At 45.8% G+C, this 17,699-nt stretch overlaps 1 protein-coding gene across 1 annotated transcript; it reads right to left on the reverse strand.

Annotated features, from left to right (window-relative positions):
- LOC127232431 (PRAME family member 15-like) lies at positions 1-17,006 on the reverse strand. Its single transcript, XM_051198574.1, has 7 exons — positions 16,933-17,006; positions 16,443-16,611; positions 2,470-2,774; positions 1,402-1,986; positions 837-847; positions 132-652; positions 1-27 (listed from the first exon to the last, which is right to left on the reverse strand). Exons 1-7 carry the CDS (start codon positions 17,004-17,006, stop codon positions 1-3), a joined length of 1,692 nt encoding a protein of 563 aa, XP_051054531.1.
- Positions 17,007-17,699: the final 693 nt, after the last annotated feature.

A 17,699-nucleotide genomic window follows, 5' to 3' on the forward strand; every position in this document is an offset into this window, starting at 1 on the left:
CTACACAAAGCCCTCTATGTAACCACCCTGAAAAAGAAGGACCAAAAGTAGCACTCCCCTATTTACCGCAAGCAAGAACAAAGCCTGGTCTCCTGCTCATACACACAGCTCTTAGAACATCTACTGCAGACATCTGTAGCAAAGGAGATGCTCTTGGGCTGCCTTATGGCCTTGAGGGTATCCATGAGCACAGGGCAAAATTGTTCCAATCTCTCTATGGAAACCAGACCCAGCTCATAGCACTCCTGAGGGGCAGGGTACTGCTCCATGGCCATGTTGCTCAAGTTGGCTGTGTGGTGGAGAAGGTCACTCAAGACATTCATGTAGAAGTCATTGCTATAGAAATTGACCTTTGTGAGCTTGGGGAATTGGCTGAGGGCAGGGAGGAAGACACTGAGCTGAGAGTCCTTTATCCCACACCCCTCCAATTCCAGAGTCTCAAGGGAGTCTGCCACTTTCTGCAGGAGAACCCTGAGAGGCATCAGACAGAAATTGGACAGTAGGACTCCACTCATGTCCAGATGTTTTAGTTGACAGAGACGCCGACACTGGGACAAATGATACAAGTCTGACCGAAACAGCTGGCAGTGAGTGACAGAGAAGGTTTCCAGGCGATTCTTCAGGTTCCTAGGCAGAGACCAAAGGGTTAGTTCTGACAGATGATGCTGGAGAGGGTGTGTGGTGGGATTACACAACAGTAGAAGGGGACATGTGTCCCAGTGTCAGTTGGATCACTGTGGGATGGCTCAGTGCACAGCTCTGTAGCACCTTCTCCTCACTGACACAGAATTCCTGTGCATCTGTTATACCCTAGAGCACATAAGGGAAGGACCCACCCATGGACGACCTGACAGTACATCAGGCAGTTGTCACTGCCCTCTGCTCCCTGTCACCTCCTCTGTGGGGATTCCCAGTCTCCACCCCATATTGACCCTCAAACCCCTATGGGCCATTTCCCATCCTCTCAGCCCCTATTGTTCCAAGCAATTCCTGCCTGGGAAATCTTGGTGGCTGTTCACACAAATTGAGCACAGACCCCTGGGAGCTATGCGGGCTTTCTGATCCTCCACTCTTTGGGTTCCCTCCTTTCTCTGTTCCCTTCCTGTTAGCTTAGCCAGGATCTAAGGGAGAAAGTGTACAGTATTCTCACTAAATCTGAGCAATCCAAGTCATTGTGACGCACTATGCACACACTGTCTACCCCAATTGAGGTCTCTGCTTCATGTGTGGTCATGGAACACATGGGTTCAGCTTACACAGAAACAAGACCATGCTTAGATATCCTAATGGCTCCTTCACAATTCATTCTCCAAGAACTGGAAGATACCAGGCCCATAACTCTTTAACATAAAATTCAAAGTTTTGCTCTGGTAACAGAAACAGCTCTCTATCCATCCTTACCTGAGCAATTGTTTCATGTTGTCACTGAGAAAACAGATCCCATCCATATAGAGATGCTGGAGGCTGCTGATACCGGAGAGCTCAGATATGAAAGTGCGAACAAACCACTTGTAGTCTGATGTATAGGCATGCTCAAATGTGTTCTTGTTGGTCCAGACCAGAGAAAGTGTGTGAAGATTTCTCATATGCGCGAAGTAGGGATAAAATCGTAACAGAGAACTCCAACTCCAATCTATGGTGAATTCTAACACCTCAATATTCCACAGCCCGATAATTTTCCGGAACATACTGACATGATCTTCAGACAATAACACAATCTTCATGTTCACACAGCACAGCTGTAGGGAGTCTTTTCTATGCTGAGCCCCAGGCAAGAAATCTGTTTCTTCTTCCTCCTGTGTGAACCTGGAGTAGAGGTCAGTTATCACCTTCAGACGCTGCCTCTGCTCGTATCTGGGAGGGGGCTTCACTGCTTGCTTCTCACTCACAGTCTCAGCTGAGCAGTCCCCATCTTCTGTCCCAGCCTCTATGGTCCAGACGTCACGGTGCACCCTCCGAAAATCCAGTATTCGAAGATTCCCCCTCCTGTGAGTTAGACAGGTGAAAGGTCACAGAGAGAGGAGACCCCACAGACATTCAGGTCCTTTCCACACACCTCTCATGTCAGCTCTGCCTTTCTCCCATGAGGATTTCTGCAAAGCTTGTTTGTTTTTTCCCAGCACTGAGTGTCCAACAACCTCATGGTCCCTGGCAATGGCTCTCTCTGAGCTGCATCACTAGCCCTCTGCCTTGCTTCCCTGCAATCAGTTACTCTTGACCTGGTACAACTAGTGCCTGTGGGAGAGACAGGGACAGGCTCCTCCCCCCTGTGCCCACATCTTCTCTATTCCTCCCCCACACCCAACTGTCCTTCCCCATCAGAGCTCACCAGCAGGCAAGGCTTCTGCAGTCTTCCAGGCTGATGCTACCAAGGCCTCTGATTTCCCTCTGACCCCATTATCTCAACTCTGAATTTGTCTACCCTGTACCCCAGGTTCCTCCATGTGACCCTACATAGGTCATACTTACATGGAGTGATCCTGCTGTCTCAGCAGGTCCCTCAGTCCTTCCACCACAGCCTGAGAAAACTCCAGGTTGCCGGAGGTCATCAAGGTCCCCTCAGGGATGTAGGGTAAAGGCCAGGCTGCCACCATTACCATCAAAATGTTAGGGAGTCTGCAAATGAAGGCCTCCTGGAACAGTGGTAGGAAGAGCATCTTGGGCAGGTCTTCCAGAGCAGAGATGGCCAAGGCCTCATCTCTCAGCAGCGCCTTCCTTGCCAGCTTCTCCAGTGTGGGTGGGGTCCGGAAGCTCATCTTGTTGGGTCCTGGAAACTTCCAAGAAAGACATCCAAGGAAATGTCAATTCTTATAAACACAAATCAATCTCCAGGAAGTATCTATCTCTTAGAGATCACAAGAAAAAAAATCCCATCAGACATGGTGCCTCTGGCTTCTCATACCAGAGTGTGGTGTATGAAGAGCTAGTAGACAATAGTTCCAGGACAGCTGTGGTACTGGAGAAGACCTGAACACAGATCACACACACACACACACACACACACACACACAAAACCCCACACACACACACCTGTTCAGGAGGCAGAGACAGGAGGATTTCTGTAATTTTAGTCTTAAGTTCCAGGCTACCCAAAACTTCATATTAAACAAACACCAAACTTAATCCAATTCAATAGTTTTTCTGTCAACAGCAACAAAGGAAAACTGAGTATCTTTTTAAATTTTTTTTTCATTTTAATTTCCAATCCCAGTTTCTGCAGGGAAAAGGGGTCAGCCAAAGAAACATACTTTGTTCCTGCAGCCAGAACCAAAGAAATGCACCCTGATCCTGAAACCAATGCCAAAGAAACACACTTTGTCCCTGGAGTCAGAGCCAGTGAAAGAAATACACCCTGGTCCTAAAGTTAGACCCAAAAGGCTGAAAAGGACCAGTGAAAGAAACATACTTTAGCCCTGAAACCAGAGCCAAATCTGACCCTAAACCTGTGCAGAAAACCAACCAATCCCTGAACAGTAGATCTAGCTATCCTAAAGTCCAGGATAGAGAAATCTGACCAATTCCCATCGCGGAAATCTGCCTGGGAAAACCCTGCCCCCTAAGAATTCCTCTACAGCTTGTGGCTGTCCAGCTGCCTCCTTCCATCCTGGCAGAGGCCACTCTCCTGGATTCTTCCCTCCCAATAAATCTCTTGAATGAGTGGAGAGGAGCAGGGCTGCCACACTTTCGCTGGGGAAATCTTCCCCTGGCAGAATGGAGTTGCTACACTCAGCTAGCTCTCCAGTCTCCAGGGGAGTCCACTGGGAAGCCGTCGGACCCGAGCAGAATTGATAGACCAGGGAAACCCTCTCTTGCCAGAGCAGAGCTGATACACGGGGAAATCCTTTCCCTGAAGCAGGGCTGTAAACTGCTATGCTTACTGTGACTGAGGTATTCCTTGGCTTGCCGAGCTCCAGGATACCTTCCTATCCGGGCAGTATTCTGTGAATCCCAAGTGTCAGAATACCTGTCCCATACAATCTGCCCCAAATCCTTATGGTTCCTTCTCTCTCCCCTTCTTCTAATCCCCTCCTCCACCCATCCTAATCCCAATCCACTCCACAGAGGGGATAAGGCCTCCCTTGAGCAGTCAAAGTCTGGGAAACCTAGTTGAGTCTGAACTAAGCCTGTTCCCCCTGAATCAGGCTAGGCAAGGTAACCTCCTACCCCTGCTGTAGAGAGCTGCGAAGTGCCACACCTTAAAGATGGTGCTGGCTTCCTCCTTCCACCTTCCCAATGGTGAGCGCTCTCTGTCATAAACAAGTCCTTATTTGGCTAAGCCTGTTCAGCTTGCTAGTTTCTGTATAAGAGAAGCCTGTCTGCAGGGTCCATGTGGCTCACTAGGGTTGGTCAGAGCAAGGGGATTTAAACCTGTGCAGGCCTTCCCCTGGGGTCAGAAGAAGAAGCTTGTTCAAGGATCCTGATTAAACTCCTAGAAGAAGATCTCCCCTGAGTTGCATCTTCCTTTATGGTCGAGGTTGGGTGAGACACACCCCCCCACACACACACATAATGGGCTCCTAAAAGCCAGTTCATCCACCTGGAATAAGTCCTAGTCCCACTAGGCCGTCGCCACAATCAGATTGAGATTAAATAATTTTAACGTGTTTCTTCTCCCCTTAAAATCTTCTCACTCTCTAGAATTTCTGATTTCCCTTTACTATCCTCTCATTTTCACTGTAAATTAATAAAAGAAAGAAAACCTTGAGGCTAGATGCTGTCAATGCAGGCCATCTTTTGGAGTTCTGGACTAGCATGCACCAGGATGGTGTATTTTATCCCCAGCACTGGATAAAGTGGCCACAGTGCCTGTCCCAACCAGCCCTTAGGAAGCAGGGACAGAGGGTCACTGTTTGAGGTCAGCTAGATATGGATGGAGTTTCTATGCTAGCCTTGGCAATAGTCCATATTTTTGTTATTGTTGCTGTTGTCTGACAGAGGATGTCTCTTTGTATCCCTCCCTGGCTGTCCTGGAACTCACTATGTAGACCAAGACAGCTTCAAACTCAGTCTGCTTCTGCCTTCCAAGTACTGGGATTGAAAATGTGAACCACCATGCTGGGAAAGCATCTTGTTTTAGAAAGTAAAGCCAGTGGTGAGATCCTTTAATGCCAGCACTAGGGAGGCTGAGACAGGTGGCTCTCTGTGAGTTCAAGGCCAACCTGGTCTACTGAGCCAGTTCCAGGAGAGCTTCCAAAGCTACAGAGCATCCCTGCCTGGATGAAACCATAAGTCAATAAACAAACAAACAAACAAAGAGTGAAACCAACTCCTGGGCATGTTGGCACACATCTTTAATCCTAGTACCTGGGAGGCAGAGGCAGGCAGATGTCTGAGTTCAAGGCCAGCCTGGTTGGTACACATAATATTGAGTTCCAGGAGAACTGGGACTGTTTCATAGAGAAATCCTGTCTTGAAAAACCAAAAAGAAAGTAAAACCAGCAAAAGAAGTAAACTTGTTATAACTTAAATGAGATAAACAACCACAACAGAACATTAGCACACGCTTGAGTAACAACATGCAATGTCAGCCAATAGGAGCTAACTAAGTCTGGGTGTCTACATAGCCTGGGCTACTCAGACAGTTCTGGGACAATCTGGGCAACATGGCAAAACCTTGACCCCAAGATTTAAAGCAATCACAAGTTAAAAATGAAAAAAAGTGGTATTTAAGAGCAAGACAAAACTGCATTTGAAGTCAAAATCAGCCCCCCATCACCTCATCTGGAAACAAAAATGAGAACCCCTGTGCCTTTAGGTCTGCTGTGGAGAGTGTCTGGCTGGGTGAATCCACTAACATAGGTAGACACGTAGGTAGAAATGGTAGAGACAAAGAAAAGAAACAAAAGCACATTGTTGGAAACATTAGTGTGAGATCAGCTCACCTGAGACGTCTCTGCCATAGGTTTCTGGTGGTATCAGGGCTCATTCTGAGACTTTCGTTGATGGGAATTGGGTGTTGTTTTTTCATTCCAAAAGTTTTATTTCTTTGTCTCTTATGGTGTTAGGTCTGACTGTATCTGTCAGTGACAGGATGTCACTAACACAGAGGGGACATTTTACCATTGAGATAAAGTGACAAATTAAACCAATTAAAAAAATTTATAGCACTACATTTGTACATTAAAAAGAAGAGAGTTTCCAAATGATACTCGACCAATGCAACTCAAAAAAATAGGAAATCAAGAATCAACATTAGATGGAAAGACTCAAAGATCAGAGCCAGATTCAGTTTAAACTAATAAAAAAAAGTAGGACAATTAAACAGATGGTCAGTGAGCCTGAAAATGAGAAAAGCCTCCACAGTGTATGGAAATAGAGACTTTACAAATAGACTAGTTAACTGGGAATCACAAGTTAACAACGGCCCCAAGTGAGGCCGTTTTCAAAGAGTCACTTTGACCAAGTGCTACATTTCTTTCCTTGGCCCTTCTCTATGCTCCCATGGCATAATAGTCACCCCCACATCATACCAGGTTCCCAGGCCTCTGGCGGGAATGTCAAGCTCTCACTGCTCATGATGTCAAGAATGTACACTAGCGATGTAAGCAAGTGTCATACAAGCTCCTCTGGAGACAAGTCCCTTCCCTTCCCTCCTAGCAGTATTGATCACTAGAAGGGGTTTGTGTCTGGAAGGGAGTCTGGCTCACACTCTCCCCAGGCAAGGTTACTACCACTAAAGATAAGTAACCAGTGCTCTTTCTTGGCCTTAAACCAGAAACCTCACCAGAAGCAACTTAACAGGGAAAGGGGTTTGTGTGGCCACTGATCCTGAAATGCACTGCAGGCGTGGAATTGTGGGAAAGAAGTGGTGGAAAGAGTGGGCGGGGCCTGCTCATGGAGAGCAAACAGGAAGCAGAAAGATGATGTGGTGCTGTTTGATTTCTCTTAAACTCATTCCTGGCGTGTGGTCCATCAGATGGTGATGGGAGATGCCATTATGTACATATGCTTCTCATACTGGTTAATGAATAAAGCAATGTTGGCCAATAGGAAAGGAAGATAGGAGGGACTAGGAGACAAGGAGGAAATAGGAAGTAGTAAGGAGGAGCCAAGATGGAGAGTCCGGAGAAAGCAGTATGCTGGCTCCCCGGTAAGAGAAATACATAGATCAGCAGAAATGGGTTAATAATTAAGGCAGAGCTAGCCGATAAGAAACAAGTAACCGGGCCAACAGAATTATATCTAATACAGAGTCTCAGTGTGTTATTTGGGGCTGGCGCAGCTGCGGGGACAAGACCTCTAATACAGAGTATCAGTGTGTTATTTGGGGCTGGCACAGCGGCAGAACAAGACCGATTGGGGCTGTCGCGGGGGCAGGACAAGACCGAGGCAGGTGGAAAAACTGTACATCTTACAAGATGGTACCTACCACTCCATTCAGTGTGGTTCACCTTCCTGCTCAGTTAGACATTGTTGCAAAATCGCCGGGGGCTGGGTCTCATGCAGGTTTCCCATTTGTCAGACCTGAGTCAGACCTGACCTCACTGGCTCTGGTCACGAGTTTCTAATTACCCCATTATGGTCTGGACTCCATTGTTCATATTATCTCTCTTCCCTCACTTTAATTGTACTCCAGGAGCTGGGCCCATTGATTAGTTGTGGATTTCTGAATCTGCTTCCATCTGTTTCGGGAAGGGGAGTCCTTACCCTTTCTGAGATGCAAATTGGAGGTGGGAAGAAGGGGGGGAGCGGGAGGATAGTTGGGAGGGGGAACCGAGATTGGGATGTAAAAAATAAATTAATAGTAATAAATAAAAAGGAAACAGGCAGAATTTTCTCTCAAATTCGTTGTGCCAGATTGTATTCTCACTGGTCCCTGGTACAAAGTGTCCTCCTTAGCAGTTGGGAATTCTAGTGTTCCCGACTCTGGGCATTCTACCCAAGGTATAATGGAACCCCCACCTTTCCTTTAATTCTTTGAACATTCCATACATTTATGCAATGCACTTTGATAATGCCCATCCATCCATCCATCACTATCTCCATCTCTAACACTGTACCTCACCACAACTCCGACAATTCCATGTGCTACTTTTCATTGTTGATTTAACAACCTCTCGAATTCAGTTAGTGTTACCTGTATGGAATAGGTGTGCTTCCATCCATTGGGACATACACAATCAATCAGCATCCAAGACCTGAGAGGAGAGTGACTCTCTACAGCCATCCACTGCCAATGGCTCCTGCACCAAGGGTAAGGTCTTGGGGCCCTTCTCCATTGTTGTTTTAAATTGTGTATCTGAGATCATATGATGATAATCTCTTCCATATTTCTGTGTTCCTTGTGCATGTGCTCTTCTATTAGGGTTGTTGTTCTACTCACTAATAATGTGTTTTGCTTCTTTACTGTTGAGGGATAAGAACTTCATGATTCCTGTGGATAACATTCTTTTATCAAATGTACCCTTTGCAAATACATTTTGTTACTCCATGTCTCATATTCTTATCTTGACACTTTTGTAAAGCAAAAATGTTTAATTTAAACAAATTATCTTTTATTATATTTTTCGTTTAAAAAAATCACCACAGGTGAGTTTCCATAGCAATTCTTGATCCCATCAGCACAATTAATTAGCCATCACACCAAACCTGAACACCAAAAGTAGACCAGTGGGGCTTTTGATTGGAAGTGGGATGAGGTGCAAGGTTTGGCAAAAGAGATTCAGTGTGTTCCAACTCGACAGACTGCAATCACCTAAGAGAGAAGTCTCTGGGAATTCAGGAGAGTGAAGTTCTGGGTTCGTTATGGTAGGATGGTGTGATGGTTTGAGACTTTGGACATTAGAAAATGCAAGTAGCTCTCGTCTGTGAGGATCTCATCACCTGTGTTGCTAAATTCCAAAAGATCAAATACTTGAAAGTATTGAATCCCATTGGCCACAGCCTTCACTCCAACTCCAGTGAAAATGCCCATTGCTCAGTGAATGTCACAATTTAGGAACTTGGACTTGGTGGAGCACACCTGTAATATCAGCACTCATAAGGCAGAGACAAGAAGAGCTCAGAGAGTTCTAGGCTACCCTGGTCTATGGAGTCCCAGGATATCCAGGGTGACACACACAAACCCTGTCTGGAAAAACAAATAAAACAAAAGAACCATTTATATAATGGCTAGCCTTGTCACCTTGGTGCTTTAGACTCATCAAGGCACCATGCCTGCTGCTGTTCTGAAGAGTCAGGCAGGGAGCTGCACTCTCAATGTGGAGGTCCTGTGTCATAGGCTGAGGTCATCACTCCATGTGTTGGAGTCATGGACTGAACAAGAAAGGCGATGCAAACTCAGCACCACCCTTGCTTTCTCCCTGCTCCCTGCTTGTGCACACAGCCTGACAGTTGCCTCTCAGTCTTGCCACCATGGCATCCCTGCTGTGATGGACAGACTCATCCCTGTCCTCATGGGCAGCATGCCCTTGAGCTGTGAGACACAGAAGCCTCTTTTACAGCTCAGTTGCTTGTCTTGGGGTATTTCATCACAGCAGCTGTTACTGATGTCTCTGCGGAGAGACACAGGAATTAGGGGTTTGTCCAGGAAAAGCACCTCTATTGGACATAGTCTATACTATGTTTGACCTCTGACCTGGGGAGAATCCTGTCCTTGTAATCCATCCAAAGGTTAAAACATCCTGTTGTATTATCCCTTTACCTTGTGAATTAATTCAACTGGGCCTGTCAATCACTTGGCCAAGGAGGCCAGCCTTAGGAAAGTTGGTTCACTAAATAGAAAGATATTAAAGAAGAAGAAGAGGAGGAGGAGGAGGAGGAGGAAGAAGAAGGAGAAGAAGGAGAAGAAGAAGAAGAAGAAGAAGAAGAAGAAGAAGAAGAAGAAGAAGAAGAAGAAGAAGAAGGAACATAGGCTTGTTTGTGCTTGCATTTCCCATAGTCTCAGTTCATTCCTGCTAGGAGAGGATCTGCGCCACACACACACCTGCCCACTAGGATGGAGTAAGAGGCTGGAGCTTTAAGCATTGAATCCAGCTGCAGCTGTGGGTGGACAGCTGTGGAAATCCTTTGCTGCAGCTCGGGCAGCAAAGGGAAGGAGTGAGGAGGAGGTGCACAAAAGCTTGTGAGGAGCCAGAGAAGATGCCCAGAGTTCCAGAGCCAATTGCTGTGCCTCTTGGATAGGAGCACTCCCACCTCTGGTAAGTCACACACCTCCATCACCCAGCCAGCCACTCCCTACTGAGGACTATAGACCCAGGATAGTACAGGTCCCTGGAATTTCTGTCTCCACATTTGTAGATTAGACACTGGTTTTAAACCCAAAGGAAGTTTTGCCTTGAACTCAAATACCATGTTCTCCTTTGATAATTTGTGATCTTTTCATACTTGTGTCAGCATTTTGATTAGTTGCCTAGACTGTCCTGGACCTGGCTGAGTAGCTTGAGCTGATTGGAATCTGTGGTCTCCTTTGTCAGTATTCAGACATCTGTACTGGCCTGTCCTTGGGGTTCTGAAAGGATGAACCCTCAGCTGCAGCCACTAAGAGCACCACCTGGGCACATTCACTGTGTTCCCTTTTAAAAGGGCCCTGCCTACCTCCCATCTTTCTGTCTCTCTGCATCTCTGCCTCTCTCTTCCTCTCTCATCTGTTGCTCCTGTCCACAGAAGCAGGTCTCTACTCTCTCCTTCTCTCCCCCTTTTCCCATTCATTTTCCCCCAAATAAAATACCCTTCAACCCAAGCTCTGTCACATGGCCTCCTTTTGTCCTGCTCTGCTTTCTTAATTACAATATTCCTGACTCAGTCTCCTGAATGCTGGAGTCACCAGCCTGTGTCATCAAAGTCAGACTCAGCTATCAGGGACTGCCTTTACGGGCTGTTACTCAAGTATCTTCCAGAGGTTTTTGATTCAGGTCATTTTAATATTTCTGGCTATGCTGCTTGTGGGTTTGGTTTTGTTCTTGTAAAACATAGTGTTCAGTAGCCCAGTCTTGTCTGGAACTGAGTATGCATCTTAGAAGACCTTGAGCAGTAACTCTTCTGCCTCTACCTCCTCAGTGATGAAGTTTAAGCACTGGCCTTTTTACAAGTGTGATGGAGAACATGCAGGGGCTCATGCCTGCTAGGAAAATACTCCAGACAGTCACCTAAATTGCCATTATCTTGATTTAGATTCTTGTTTCTTTTATTTTTGTTAATTTGCAGTGAATATAGATTCATTGAAGGAAAATGAGAAGTTTTGGAGGGGAGATGGAGGGAATTCCAGCAGTGAAAATTGCTCTATAAGATTCAGCTGTAGGCATTTTCTTTCTGATTGATGGGGGGGAGGGGTGCCCAGCCCATTGTGGGTGGTACCATTCCTGGGCTGGTGATCCAGGTTTTATCTCACAGCCATTGAAATTCTAAGACAGAATTGGGTACTGGAATAGTGTGAGATATTGCTTGAAAAGCCTGACCCTGTTTTGTGAAGAATTGTGAAGACTTTTGAACTTTGGGCTAGAGAAGCCATTGAGTGTGGAGAGCTGAGTGGGATGATCTGGATGAGCTTGGAAGATAAGAGCTTTGAGGGCAGCGCAAATGATGGAGGCCTGGCTTGTGAAGTTTCAGAGGGAAGCAAAGAATCTCCTGGGCTACTTGGTTTCTGGTTTCTGTGGCTGATGAATCAGCTGTGATCGGCAAGATACCAGGACAACTAAAGTGAATCCTTTGCTGGGCTATGGATGTTGTTCAGCTGGGACGGAAGGATCAGCTGAGATTTAGAAGAGGCCAGCATGACTGAGGTGACATCTTCTGAGAAGTATTTGCACAAGGTCCTGTGTGCTCATGCTGGCAGCTGAACTTGCTAGTGCAGCAATCGCCCAGGTGGTCCTGGTTTGAAGGCAGGAATGGGTCCTGGAGAGCAGCTGAGGCTTTCACTGTGGGCGGGGCTGGAGGCCCCGAAGTCAGCCTAGGAGAAGCTATTGGTGCAAGTGCAGCCCAGTTGCAGCAGGAGACCCTCACATTTTGGAGATGCCAGTGCCCTGGGATGACCAGGAAGAACAGCAGCAGCAGTGGAGGGTGGCTGGCCTGTAGAGGGCAGAGCTGAGAAGTGATGCCAGTCCTTCAGAAGAGCCCAGAAGAGAGAGTGGATCTAGATCATGGAATGGATTTATTTTCACTGTTGAGTTGGGTTTTGTTTTGGTTGTGACTGTGCACTTGTCTTTCACTCTTTTTGTTTGTTTGTTGTTTGTTTTTCGTCAGGGTTTCTCTGTATTGTTTTGAAGCCTGTCCTGGAACTTGCTCTGTAGACCAGGCTGGCCTCGGACTCACAGAGATTGATCTTCCTCTGCCTCCCCAGTGCTGGGACTAAAGGCAGGGGCCACCAATGCCCGACTTGTCCTTTTTTCTTGAAATAAGAAATTATTTCATTTAATTTCAATTTTGTCAGGAGCCCACAGTTGTCAGACTTAGAAATTTTAAAAGAGATTTTGTATTTTAAGAGAGATGGGATTTCCTTTTGGAAATATTTGTCTCATTTCTCTCCATACGACTTTCAAAACACATAGAGGACTAAATGTTCATCTGTATTTTTAATTATACATTGCACTTATAAATGAGCTGCAAAACAGTAACTTAAACAAGAGTAGAAATATGCATACATTATAACAATATTAGCATGGAATTTGCAACAATAAACCAAAATTCATGCCAATATAAAATGTTTAATATTAATAGTTTTTTTATTAGAGTCAATCTACCCTTTAATTCTATCATTTATATAATCCCCCTTTTTCATTTTAGAATGAGATCCCTGACTTAATCTCTTGTGTTTAGCTTTTTTCTTGACCATTAACTATCACAACTTGTAACTAACCCCCTAAATGATGAAAACATTCATAACTTATTTTTTTGGAGTGTGGATTGTAGTTGTTTAGACTACTTCCTGTTCATTAGAGTGCTGCTAATCTTTGAGGGACCCTGAGAAAATTAGGATAACTGTTAAGTCTTGGCTGGAGCATTTTTTGAGGCTGGATCATCTCAGTCAGTAGCCTTGAGCTGTTTTGTGAATGCTGGATCACCTTGACCATTTTTATTGGTGTTGAGTCCCCTTGTTCTCAAAACACCATTTTTTTTTAATGAAATGGGAGCTTTGGAAGCTATCCTGGAACTTGCTTAGTAGACCAGGCTGGCCTTGGACTCACAGAGATTTGCCTGCCTCTGTCTTCTGAGCACTGGGTCTAAAGGTGTGCTCTACCACAGCTCAGCAAGCTATAAACATTTAGAAGATATGTATGTATGTATGTGTGTATGTGGATATATATACTCATATACATATAATACATATAATAGATATACATATATACATATATATATATATATATGTATATATATGTATATATACTCTCCTCTCTCCCAAGCCCATGGAACTCTTCCCAGTCTGGATCCCAGAGGTCTTCAATGGCAGACTAAGATTGTGAAGGCTATGTCCACAGACTGACCTTTCTTCCATCATCCTGTGTGGTTGCTGGTAGGCCTCACCTACAAGGAAAATTTCCAGCCTGTGTTGGATGAGCTACATGTCCTACTGACACAGAATATGTGCACCATGTAAGCAAGACCCATGTAGGGTCACATGGAAGGACACTGGGGTACACAGAGAAAGAGACCTGGGGTTGAAAGACTGGAGTCAGAGTTAGATCAGAGGCCTTGGTAGCATCAGCCTGGAAGACTTCAGAAGCCTTGCCTGCTGGTGAGCTCTGATGGGGAAGGACAGTTGCGTGTGGGGGAGGAATAGAGAAGATGTGGGCACAGGGGGAGGAGCCTGTCCCTGTCTCTCCCACAGGCACTAGTAGTACCAGGGAATTGAGACAGAGGGCTACTGATGGAGTGCAGATGGAGATACTGCCTGGGACCATGAGGTTGTTGGACACTCAGTGCTGGGGAAAAAAACCAACACTGCCAAGACCAGATGGGAGAAAGGAAGAGCTGACATTAGAGATGTTGAAAAGAGCTGACTGGATGCCAGGTCTCTTTTTGTTTACTGACGCTTTGCCTGTTTTACCCACAGGAGGTGGGACCTACAAGTACTCCATTTTTGGGATCTATACCATGACTTCTGGACATGTATGCTGGAAAAGATGGTGCTGGCCCCTCCAGCTCACCACTAATCTGCCCTGTACACATCTACAGATGTGTCATAATTGAAGGTGGTAATTAACCTCCCTTTAGGAATCCATCAGAACCCTCAAAGTACATATGTTTTAGAGTGGGCCTGGAGAGAACACAGATTACAATTCTGCTCCATGAGGTTGGAGATTCTTTCCTTGTTATCCTTCCATAACATCAGGAGGCTTCTGAGAGTTTTCCTGCCAGAGCACATCCATGAGTTGGAAGTCGGAATAAATTGGAGTCAGTCTACCATGGCGCAATTTGTAACTTTTCTGGATCAGATGAAAACAATTAATGTTCTCTTTTCACATAAGAAGACTGTGGGTTCATCACTTTAAATACAGAAGCAGATGGAAAGAAGCAAGCCAGCATGTTCATATCTCAGTATCTAAACTCACCCAACTTGAGCAGCTCTACATGAAGTCTGCTTCTTTTTCTAAAGGCCACATTCAACCTCAGGAAAGCAAGGGTGGACAGATGCTTCTACCAGAGCAAACTTTTCTCATTCACTGTAAGGATTAGTGGGCACATTATATCTGCCAGTCACTGGAGTGAATAAGGAGGGAATCATTTGAATACCGGAGTATGGCCTTGCTTTCTGGTTAAAGGAATGAGACCTCACAGGGTCATTCATGAAACCTATACTGGGGTCGAGCATGTGTATGGAGTACTATGTTACAAGTATGTGGGTAGGTTGCACACTCTAATGGGGATGGGAAAGAGAGAAGATGGCATGGAAAGAGGAACAGAATGCCTGCATAGCTCCCCAGGTTCTCTGTGCTCAGACTGTGTGAACAGCCACCTCGCTGCCCCTACTTTTGAACCCAAGTGGGTGATGAGCAGATGGGAGATGGTTGATGTGAGGCTGAGGAAGTGTTAAGGTGCAGACTGGGAGTCACCATGGGGGTAGTGACAGGCGGCAGAGAGCAGTGAGATCTGCCAGAGGCATGCTGAAATGCCATCAGGTTTTCATGGACCTTCCTGTGTGTGTCCTCTGTCCCAATAGGCAGCCTGGATTTCATAGTGACCCTGAAAAGGCACTGGAGAGCTGTGCCAGGTGTGAGTGTGACTTGAGTGGACACAAACCAACAGGCAACACCGTAGATACTGACTTCCATCATTTGTTGCAACTGACATTGGAACACATGGCCCCTTCCACCACCTTTAAATCGAGCACATATGCTCCCCAACGCGATTTCCAGAACTAAACCTTTGGCCTCTGCCTAGGAACTTGAAGACCTTGTCTATCACTTCCAGCTGGATTTATATTGAACACCCGGATTAACTAACTCTTCCAGTGTCACCTCTGGAAACTAAAATATCAGGATATGGTTCCTGTCTTATTTCCTTTAAGAAGTGGGACTCTGCAAGTATTGATTAAGAATGTAGCAGACACTGAATTTTCTGGGCTGTAGGATTTCACTCTCAGACAAGTTCCTACTACCTGTCCTCAGTCAAGACTCCTGTCAACTTCTCCATGCATGCCCTGTGTGGTTTTCTACAACACACAACGATGCTGGTTATAGAGCCTTACCCTGCCCCTCTTGAGTGCTGTGATCCTCAGGCTTATGTCCACAGAGATTTCCCCACCTCTGTTCTGAGCTTGTGGATACACTCTGGGGCCTAAGGTGGCCCCAATAGGGTATTGTTGGCTACAAGAGTTCTAACATGCCATGATGATGTATGTATGACAAGCAGACCCCTCTTTGTGTGTGTTTGCAATAAAGAGGAAAGCATCCTTTGCCTCCTGTTATTAGTTATATTCCTCTTGTGTGTATGTCCAGCGTTCTGTGTGCACAGATATGTTATACTGCAGTGAGTAATGGATACACACCTCCTCATGAAGGAGGTTTGGGGGAATTGCAAACAATTGACATCTAGGATACTCAGGCCGGGAGGACACTGTGTGTGCATCAACCAGGGCTGAAGGAAGTCAGCACAGAGCACAGGAAATGGGCCTAAGCCACAGTAGTCACTCCTCTTTATTTCTTCTTAATGTTACCAGATAATCTGTTAGTCTTGATCTTTTTAGCATAATGTTTTAATTCTTTGGGAATTTCACACCATGCACCCAATCCCACTCATTTCCCTATCCATATGTATCTACCCTTCACCCTTAGTGCCCCCCACAAAGAAAATATTCAAAAGAAATATTAAAAATAAAATAAAAATGAGAACTAAAAATAAAATAAGAACATTGCAGAAATGAACAAAAGAAAAAGCAAACACAGTAACAAAAAGCACTTTGGCCCCTTTTCTCCACCTCTCCATTGCATCTTCTTTCATCTTCATGGCATTGGGGTATGGTATGTATTACACCGTATACCCTTTTTCAAGGCTCTGGCTTCTGGTACCCCATCAATACTGGGACCCTCACTGAATCTCGTCTCAGATATCCTGCAGTTACCATGAGTCATGGAGATCCTGTGGCTATAGTTCTGCAAGACCAGGCCCTTCAGGAGCTCCTGCAGCTCATAGATGGGGTCTGTGTTGGAGATTGCCAGCTCAAAGGTCTGTGTTTGCCTGGGTGGTAGCTGAGTTGGTCAGTGAGGGCAACTGGGACCATCCCCCTCAGGTAAGGGGCAGAGCCAGCTCTCCCATGCCCATGGTGAGTAGTGTGACCAGATTTCCCAAGAGCAGGGACAAGTTCTCCAGTGCCCGAGCCATCAGGGTCCATTTTCCTAGGGCTGATGTGAGAGGCATGTCAGGTCTCCAGGGATGGGAAGCTCTTCCTAGGCCAGTGAGGGGCAATGCCAGGTCTACAGCCCTCATACTTTAACACCTGGTTCTATACATGGCTCACAGGCTCCTATAATAATACAGGCAACAGGCATCAATACATACCCGGGCTGCAACAGGACCATGAACCCAGCCATGGCCATAAACAGCAGCGTGGGGCCAGAAGTCACCATGGCCATGGGTGGAAACATAAGCTTCCCAAATCAGCATGGTCTCCAGACTCTAACACAGCCCCAGGTGGGAGCCCAGACCCCAGGCATCTGGACAGCCTTCAGTGGTAACAGGAGCTCAAGTCATCTATGCAGAGCCTGGCTGTGATAGCCACAGTCCCAGACAGCAGCTCAGGCCTGGATGACACCGTGGCCCAGGGTGACAGAACTGCCCACTCAGATCAGCATGGCCCAGGCAGCAGCTCATCCCTCAGACCATAACTTGTCAAACATTCATTAAAAAAATTTCCTTTCACTCTTTTTAATTATGCATGGGTATGTGCATCCTAGTGCAAGTTCCAGAAACAAAGGAGGCTAGAGGCATTGGATCTCCCAGGGCTGAAGTTACAGACAATTCTAAGCTTGCCTGACTAGGTCTAGGAACACTCATATACATAAATAGATAAATATTTTTAAAATGTCCCTAATTCATCAGTTACACTCATTTTCTATTGATCTAATGAGTTAGCATAAAAGATTTGGCTCATACTCTTTATTTATTGCTGTGTTTATTATGCTTTCAGGTCTCCTATGCTCAAGATACTGCCTAGTGACTCTCTCCACTTCCTTTGCCTGCAGATCAGGATGTAGGAATCTCAGCTCCATCTTCAGCATCATGTCTGCCTATACACCACCACGTTACATCATAAGGACAATGAACTG

The sequence above is a fragment of the Phodopus roborovskii genome, unplaced genomic scaffold, assembly GCF_943737965.1.
Source record: "Phodopus roborovskii unplaced genomic scaffold, PHOROB, whole genome shotgun sequence".
In the NCBI taxonomy this organism is placed as follows: domain Eukaryota; kingdom Metazoa; phylum Chordata; class Mammalia; order Rodentia; family Cricetidae; genus Phodopus; species Phodopus roborovskii.